Here is a 10,116-nt window from a genome sequence, read left to right on the forward strand (position 1 = left end):
ATATCAATGGCCTCATTTAACCAAGCCAAGTTGCTCCAGACATTTATCTTGACAGGAATTCTGCAGCATCTAATCGATTGAAAACAGATCCGTCGTACCGGTCAAGCTCCACTAAGAATGGAAGTCACGTGTACAGGGAAACAATAATTCGTACAAGAGATAAACCTTTGGAAAATAACATGGGAAAAATCACTTGAAACCATCCGAACCTTGTTTTCATGTTAATTTTATTAAAATGTGAAATCAGCAGGACACAAAGATATAAAGTCAATAATACATTGTACTTACAAACACCCACGTCAAAAACTCCGAAAACTCTGCCTTGTTCCCCTAACTCCCAAATTATCACCCTGGGTACCCTGTGCCAATAACCCTCCCGGTGGTTACTCATCTTAAATACCTTAGAGTTTGTTGTGTCTCTAGATATTTGTCAATTCCTCAGACTCATCCTTGAACCAATATTGCCATCCAACAAAACTAAGCTGAATTCCTGGAACCGCTTGCCACGGAAACTATATATCCACCCAAATGTCTCTATTTCCTTCATGTAGGTCCAGTTATCATTCCCTGCACCTTTCTCCGGTCCATGGACAGTGTATTTCTATTGGCAGAATACAGAACCTCAGCGTGATCTTGCCCCTCTCCAAGCATCTAAACGATGCAGTGGAGTGAATGCCACAACATATATTTTTACTTCTTAGTCTTTCCAATTGGTCTATGCCCACTGGTGGATTGACATCAATCTTGACAATCTAGCCATGGGGCTGGCAGGGGCGCTGCTGGGCTTGGCCAACCGGTTGTACCAAATTAAACAACTTTGCCCTTAAGTCCCCCACCCCTAAGGTATGGCTATTGGCTCAAGGCCTACTGGGCATAGGTCCGTGCCTTGCCCAGGACTCCCATTTGTTCTACTCCACCTTATTACATTCTATGTGATCTTCCAGGTCCTGGGTCCGGTGCATTTGTGAGTACCTAGAAATACCTAGCACATGTGTCCGGTTGCTGCCAGATTTACCTCCATTACTGTATTCCAAAGCAAGCATGGGGTCCCTCAAACTGCCTTCTCTCAATACTTATAACTCCGACATGGTACTATATGTCTTGCCTTTGTTGGGTGGTTCTTATGGTGGCCATTCATTGGAGGATGGGGGAGAGGGACATCTGGTTTGTGTGGATGCGGGTGTGATTTTATGTGGGTGTTTCCTTCTTGCTCACCAAAGTCAATGACGTTTCTTCCATCATACTCCTATCATTTGCTTCTGAACTCAACCTGTTCCGTGCTGACCAGTCCACCATGGTACCATTGTACTGATACTGCCCCTCACTTATGAATCTTGTCTTGGGCAGAGTTGTAAATGTTTTATGTTTGTACTGGATTACTATGAATAACAGAGAATGACTTGGATGATGGCCTCGCTAATGTGTAGACTGGGAAAAGGATCTGGTTGATGAATACAGTGGTGTACATAAAAGAGAGGTTGACACATGGCAAAGCTCCTGGTGCTGGCTCATGCCTCCACTCCTTCTCTTCTAACCCAGTGTTAAGCCCATGTTCTCATGTCTTCTAGGAGATAAGCAGCAATGTTTTTCATGATAACTAGTGTGCTAACATTGTGGAGTTTGTGGAGAGGCCTTCATGGGGAAGGAAAACAGTCTAACCAAAGCTAAAGCCCCTCTTTTCAAAGACCCCATAGCACTTACATGATCTCTCTCTATGACCATGTATGATCACGGGTGGATGGAACGGTCTACAGACCTTAAATCTACTATTGATACAAATTACTCTTTGCGCCAGTCAACCCACCTTCCTTCATCATGGTAAAATGACTTCTATTTTTTCATCTTTGTCTATAAAAGGAGCAGGTTATAGTAAGCTTCTGAGATGTTCTTTTTATTCTCATTATTCTAATTTCAGGGTTTTTCCCCAAAAATATATTTAATGCATATCAATAAGATATACCATAAATGTCTGTTCTCTGGGGGTCGGACTTCTGGAACCTCTACCAGTCGTTAAAACGAAGGATTTGTGGTGCTCTTCCAAGTTCTCTGCCCCTTTGCTCTCGTGGGCAATGCATAGCTTCATTGAGAGACAAGAGGTCGCCAATTGCAGTCAATAGAACAACTTTGTCACTCTATCAGCTCCCAGCATCTGTACTTGTATTCACAAGGTTACCCTAAGCCTCGGAGGATGGCCCAGTGGTTAAATTCCCACCAATGTTACATTTATGGCATAACCTTTCAATGTGCCATAAATAACTGGTGGAAAAACCCCTTTAAGAAGAGAAGTTCTGAGGTATAGCTCCTAAATTACATTACCAGATGTTTTACTGTCATGACCATTCATAACTCATCCTACAATCCATCTTAATGTTTCCATAGGAGTATCCAGACCTCCTCACGGATCAGACTTGTCTTCATGCCATAAACAAGGGGGTTGAGCATGGGTGGAACCAAGAGATAGATGTCAGAGAAGATAATGTGGATATAAGGAGGAATCTTCTTGCCATATCGGTGGGATAAGAAAGAGAATATGGCCATGCTGTAAAGGCTAAGAAAAACACAGATATGAGGGGTACATGTGTTAAATGCTTTTAGACGAGCATTTTTAGATGGAAGACGGAAGACAGCATTGAAAATCATGACATACGATAAGAGGATGAAGAGCAAATCAACACCAACAATGGTAAAAGCCACTAATAATCCAAGTATACTGTTCACTCGAATATCTGCGGCCGCGAGCTTCACCACCGCCATGTGCTCGCAGTAGGAATGGGCAATGACGTTGGTCTTGAATGCGGGAAACCTCTTTATCATAACAAGGCAAGGACCAACCAGAACAACTGCTCTGACCAGAAATACAATGACCAGCCTGTATATCAGTCTACTGGTTATTATGGCGCTATACCGGAGTGGATTATATATGGCAATGTAGCGGTCGAAAGCCATGGAAAATAACAACCCAGACTCAATACTGGTAAAGGAGTGAATGAAGAACATCTGGAGAAGACATCCGTTGAAGCTAATGGATCTGTCATTGAACCAGAAGATGGACAATATTTTTGGGGCAACGCTTGTACAAAGGAGGCCGTCATTAAATGCGAGCATAGAAAGGAATGTAAACATAGGCTGGTGGAGTCTCGGAGACACTAGGATGACAACCACGATCATGAGGTTTCCCAGCAAAGCAAATATATAGATGATGCAGAACGGGATTGAGATCCAGATTTGTTCATTTTCTAATCCCGGAATACCAACCAGTAGGAAGTAGGTGGGATAGAAGGTGGAATTGATCATCTTTTCTTCCAGGGTATAGACTCCAAACTTCTTTCTGCTCTGGTGTTCTTTACAGACCATGAGTGATCCTAAAGATTAGAAAGATGTGATGAAAAAATATATAAATTCTCTCCTGTTATCACATGAGATGTTATTACTGGGACTGTATTTACTGGTATTGCTCTAGAACACAGCCTCTTCTTTGTGCCATGTTGGAGGTCTGGTGAAGTCTATGGACCCTCCTCAGAAAAAGGAGTTATTTGCTACGTCTGTAGGTCACCCAATGGTAGCAATGGTGACTACAGACTGGTGGATTACTATTTTTGGCCAACCCAGGCCAAGCAGATCAGCAGGCACCCCACCCGGTTTTTACTGGTTATAGGGGCTGCTATTGCTAACCCAGCCCACCCCTCCTAAGGGGCTTATTAGTACTGCCCTACTTGGGCCAATTGAAGATGGTACCAGCATGGGTTACTTATGTCCCCGTTACCTCCAGCTCCTCCTCACCAGAGTGGTCTTGGAGACTTGTGGTCCCGCCTGCCCACCCCTGTTATTAGCTCTTTTTTATACTGTATACGAGTATTGCGGGAATGTCTTGTAAACCATTGTAATACACTTCTTTTCTTTTTCTAGTTCTCTGTTTCCTTTGGTCCTTCCTTGGGATCAATTCAGGTCACATCTGGGGTTTGGTGTATGGATTCTCTGGAGGGGGAGCTTTGGAGATTCCGGCGGCTGGAATACCGTTTCATAGCAAGGTGGTGTCAGAACCGTTACGTGTCTTACCGTTTTATTGTTGAGAGTTGATAAATAAAGTGGTGACTGACCTCCAGCCAACAAAAAGAACAGTGCCTGTGGTCCATTTGTTATGCAGCTGGGAAGATGCCCCAATGGGTGGTAGAGTAGTGGGACGCCCATCATTCTGCCCCCATAGTAATGTGATATGAACGTGTCTGTGCTTGCTGTTGGTGACATGTTCTGCTAATACTGACTACATTTCAGTTTGAGATTTCATTCATCTATTCTCCAGGACCTATATGTCCCTCAATAGGTGTCTACTGAAAAACCAACTAGAGCATATGACGCATTAAAGAAGAAATAATGTTGCACACAATCGTATTTCGCTGCCCTGAGCACAAGCCGTTTCCACAAATCTCATCATTTTCATGAAAGCCGTAATATATTTACAACACTAGACCTGCTCCACCAACACATGAATACCAAGACTGAGACTACCAGGCACACACAGAGATGGACCATGACAGGGACCAATAATGACCCTACCTGACTCCAGTCTAATGATCCCCATGTCTTAAGCCTTATTAATTAACTATGTCCATGGACGGAGCCTCTCGGATTCAGGTAAAGCACAAGATCCAGTGTCGGAACCAAATATGAAGTAAGAGATAGATTTAAAAAAAAGACAATTCTGTGGATTCCTGGAACATCAGGGAATTAGAGGAACCATGTTTCTCACCAGTAGATCGTCAAAGTGGGTTTCGTAATATATACTACTGCCAACTATATACTGCCAACTACTGCCATACTATATATACTGCCAACTACTGCCATATAGTGTATACTGCCAACTATATACTGCCAATACTATACATACTGCCAACTACTGCCATAGAGTATATAATCTACTGCCATACTATATATTCTGCCAACTACTGCCATACTATATATACAGCCAACTACTGCCATATAGTATATATACTCCCAACTACTGCCATATAGTATATATACTGCCAACTACTGCCATATAGTATATATACTACTGCCATACTATATATACTGCCAACTATATACTGACAATACTATATATACTGCCAACTACTGCCATAGAGTATATATACTACTGCCATACTATATATACTGCCAACTACTGCCATATAGTATATATACTACTGCCATACTATATATACTGCCAACTACTGCCATACTATATATACTGCCAACTACTGCCATATAGTATATATACTCCCAACTACTGCCATATAGTATATATACTGCCAACTACTGCCATATAGTATATATACTACTGCCATACTATATATACTGCCAACTATATACTGACAATACTATATATACTGCCAACTACTGCCATAGAGTATATATACTACTGCCATACTATATATACTGCCAACTACTGCCATATAGTATATATACTACTGCCATACTATATATACTGCCAACTATATACTGCCAATACTATACATACTGCCAACTACTGCCATAGAGTATATATACTACTGCCATACTATATATACTGCCAGCTACTGCCATACTATATATACTGCCAACTACTGCCATAGAGTATATATACTACTGCCATACTATATATACTGCCAACTACTGCCATACTATATATACTGCCAACTACTGCCATATAGTATATATACTACTGCCATACTATATATACTGCCAACTACTGCCATAGAGTATATATACTACTGCCATACTATATATACTGCCAACTACTGCCATATAGTATATATACTACTGCCATACTATATATACTGCCAACTACTGCCATACTATATATACTGCCAACTACTGCCATATAGTATATATACTCCCAACTACTGCCATATAGTATATATACTGCCAACTACTGCCATATAGTATATATACTACTGCCATACTATATATACTGCCAACTATATACTGACAATACTATATATACTGCCAACTACTGCCATAGAGTATATATACTACTGCCATACTATATATACTGCCAACTACTGCCATATAGTATATATACTACTGCCATACTATATATACTGCCAACTATATACTGCCAATACTATACATACTGCCAACTACTGCCATAGAGTATATATACTACTGCCATACTATATATACTGCCAGCTACTGCCATACTATATATACTGCCAACTACTGCCATAGAGTATATATACTACTGCCATACTATATATACTGCCAACTACTGCCATACTATATATACTGCCAACTACTGCCATATAGTATATATACTACTGCCATACTATATATACTGCCAACTATATACTGACAATACTATATATACTGCCAACTACTGCCATAGAGTATATATACTACTGCCATACTATATATACTGCCAACTACTGCCATATAGTATATATACTACCTCCATACTATATATACTGCCAACTACTGCCATAGAGTATATATACTACTGCCATACTATATATACTGCCAACTACTGCCATATAGTATATATACTACCTCCATACTATATATACTGCCAACTATATACTGACAATACTATATATACTGCCAGCTACTGCCATAGAGTATATAATCTACTGCCATACTATATATTCTGCCAACTACTGCCATACTATATATACTGCCAACTATATACTGACAATACTATATATACTGCCAACTACTGCCATAGAGTATATATACTACTGTCATACTATATATACTGCCAACTACTGCCATATAGTATATATACTACCTCCATACTATATATACTGCCAACTATATACTGCCAATACTATATATACTGCCAACTACTGCCATAGAGTATATATACTACTGCCATACTATATATACTGCCAACTACTGACATATAGTATATATACTACTGCCATACTATATATACTGCCAACTACTGCCATATAGTATATATACTACCTCCATACTATATATACTGCCAACTACTGCCATATAGTATATATACTACTGCCATACTATATATACTGCCAACTACTGCCATATAGTATATATACTACCTCCATACTATATATACTGCCAACTACTGCCATAGAGTATATATACTACTGCCATACTATATATACTGCCAACTACTGCCATACTATATATACTGCCAACTACTGCCATAGGGTATATATACTACTGCCATACTATATATACTGCCAACTACTGCCATATAGTATATATGCTACTGCCATACTATATATACTGCCAACTACTGTCATATAGTATATATACTACCTCCATACTATACATACTGCCAACTACTGCCATAGAGTATATATACTACTGTCATACTATATATACTGCCAACTACTGCCATATAGTATATATACTACCTCCATACTATATATACTGCCAACTATATACTGACAATACTATATATACTGCCAACTACTGCCATATAGTATATATACTACCTCCATACTATACATACTGCCAACTACTGCCATAGAGTATATATACTACTGCCATACTATATATACTGCCAACTACTGCCATACTATATATACTGCCAACTACTGCCATAGAGTATATATACTACTGCCATACTATATATACTGCCAACTACTGCCATACTATATATACTGCCAACTACTGCCATATAGTATATATACTACTGCCATACTATATATACTGCCAACTATATACTGACAATACTATATATACTGCCAACTACTGCCATAGAGTATATATACTACTGCCATACTATATATACTGCCAACTACTGCCATATAGTATATATACTACCTCCATACTATATATACTGCCAACTACTGCCATAGAGTATATATACTACTGCCATACTATATATACTGCCAACTACTGCCATATAGTATATATACTACCTCCATACTATATATACTGCCAACTATATACTGACAATACTATATATACTGCCAACTACTGCCATAGAGTATATAATCTACTGCCATACTATATATTCTGCCAACTACTGCCATACTATATATACTGCCAACTATATACTGACAATACTATATATACTGCCAACTACTGCCATAGAGTATATATACTACTGTCATACTATATATACTGCCAACTACTGCCATATAGTATATATACTACCTCCATACTATATATACTGCCAACTATATACTGCCAAAACTATATATACTGCCAACTACTGCCATAGAGTATATATACTACTGCCATACTATATATACTGCCAACTACTGACATATAGTATATATACTACTGCCATACTATATATACTGCCAACTACTGCCATATAGTATATATACTACCTCCATACTATATATACTGCCAACTATATACTGACAATACTATATATACTGCCAACTACTGCCATAGAGTATATATACTACTGCCATACTATATATACTGCCAACTACTGACATATAGTATATATACTACTGCCATACTATATATACTGCCAACTACTGCCATATAGTATATATACTACCTCCATACTATATATACTGCCAACTACTGCCATATAGTATATATACTACTGCCATACTATATATACACTGCCAACTACTGCCATATAGTATATATACTACCTCCATACTATATATACTGCCAACTACTGCCATAGAGTATATATACTACTGCCATACTATATATACTGCCAACTACTGCCATACTATATATACTGCCAACTACTGCCATAGAGTATATATACTACTGCCATACTATATATACTGCCAACTACTGCCATATAGTATATATACTACTGCCATACTATATATACTGCCAACTACTGCCATATAGTATATATACTACCTCCATACTATATATACTGCCAACTATATACTGACAATACTATATATACTGCCAACTACTGCCATGGAGTATATAATCTACTGCCATACTATATATTCTGCCAACTACTGTCATATAGTATATATACTACTGCCATACTATATATACTGCCAACTACTTCCATATAGTATATATACTACTGCCATACTATATATACTGCCAAGTACTGCCATAGAGTATATAATCTACTGCCATACTATATATTCTGCCAACTACTGCCATACTATATATACTGCCAACTACTGCCATATAGTATATATACTACTGCCATACTATATATACTGCCAACTATATACTGACAATACTATATATACTGCCAACTACTGCCATAGAGTATATATATACTACTGCCATACTATATATACTGCCAACTACTGCCATATAGTATATATACTACCTCCATACTATATATACTGCCAACTATATACTGACAATACTATATATACTGCCAACTACTGCCATAGAGTATATAATCTACTGCCATACTATATATTCTGCCAACTACTGCCATATAGTATATATACTACATCCATACTATATATACTGCCAACTACTGCCATACTATATATACTGCCAACTATATACTGACAATACTATATATACTGCCAACTACTGCCATAGAGTATATATACTACTGCCATACTATATATACTGCCAACTACTGCCATATAGTATATATACTACATCCATACTATATATACTGCCAACTACTGCCATACTATATATACTGCCAACTATATACTGACAATACTATATATACTGCCAACTACTGCCATAGAGTATATATACTACTGCCATACTATATATACTGCCAACTATATATACTGCCAACTACTGCCATATAGTATATATACTACCTCCATACTATATATACTGCCAACTATATACTGACAATACTATATATACTGCCAACTACTGCCATAGAGTATATATACTACCTCCATACTATATATACTACCAACTATATACTGACAATACTATATATACTGCCAACTACTGCCATAGAGTATATAATCTACTGCCATACTATATATACTGCCAACTACTGCCATATAGTATATATACTACTGCCATACTATATATACTGCCAACAACTGCCATATAGTATATATACTACTGCCATACTATATATACTGCCAACTACTGCCATATAGTATATATACTACTGCCATACTATATATACTGCCAACTACTGCCATATAGTGTATACTGCCAACTATATACTGCCAATACTATACATACTGCCAACTACTGCCATAGAGTATATAATCTACTGCCATACTATATATACTGCCAACTACTGCCATATAG

At 38.0% G+C, this 10,116-nt stretch overlaps 1 protein-coding gene across 2 annotated transcripts; it reads right to left on the reverse strand.

Moving 5' to 3' along the window:
- Positions 1–2,110: 2,110 nt before the first annotated feature.
- Positions 2,111–3,294, reverse strand: LOC142698230 (olfactory receptor 52A1-like). Of its 2 annotated transcripts, XM_075847870.1 has the most exons (2): positions 2,400–3,294; positions 2,111–2,139 (listed from the first exon to the last, which is right to left on the reverse strand). In XM_075847870.1, the coding sequence occupies exons 1-2, from the start codon at positions 3,292–3,294 to the stop codon at positions 2,111–2,113; spliced, it is 924 nt and encodes a 307-aa protein (XP_075703985.1). The 2 variants fall into 2 exon arrangements, with proteins under 2 accessions (XP_075703985.1, XP_075703984.1); XM_075847869.1 differs by lacking the exon at positions 2,111–2,139 and having other exon boundaries at positions 2,365–3,294.
- Between the last annotated feature and the right edge of the window lie 6,822 nt (positions 3,295–10,116).

The sequence above is a fragment of the Rhinoderma darwinii genome, unplaced genomic scaffold, assembly GCF_050947455.1.
Source record: "Rhinoderma darwinii isolate aRhiDar2 unplaced genomic scaffold, aRhiDar2.hap1 Scaffold_1004, whole genome shotgun sequence".
Classification (NCBI taxonomy): Eukaryota; Metazoa; Chordata; class Amphibia; order Anura; family Rhinodermatidae; genus Rhinoderma; species Rhinoderma darwinii.

Bases quoted from the DNA above. Each gene is read 5' to 3' on its own strand.
- LOC142698230 (XM_075847869.1), bottom strand. From the start codon at position 3,294: ATGATCAATTCCACCTTCTATCCCACCTACTTCCTACTGGTTGGTATT.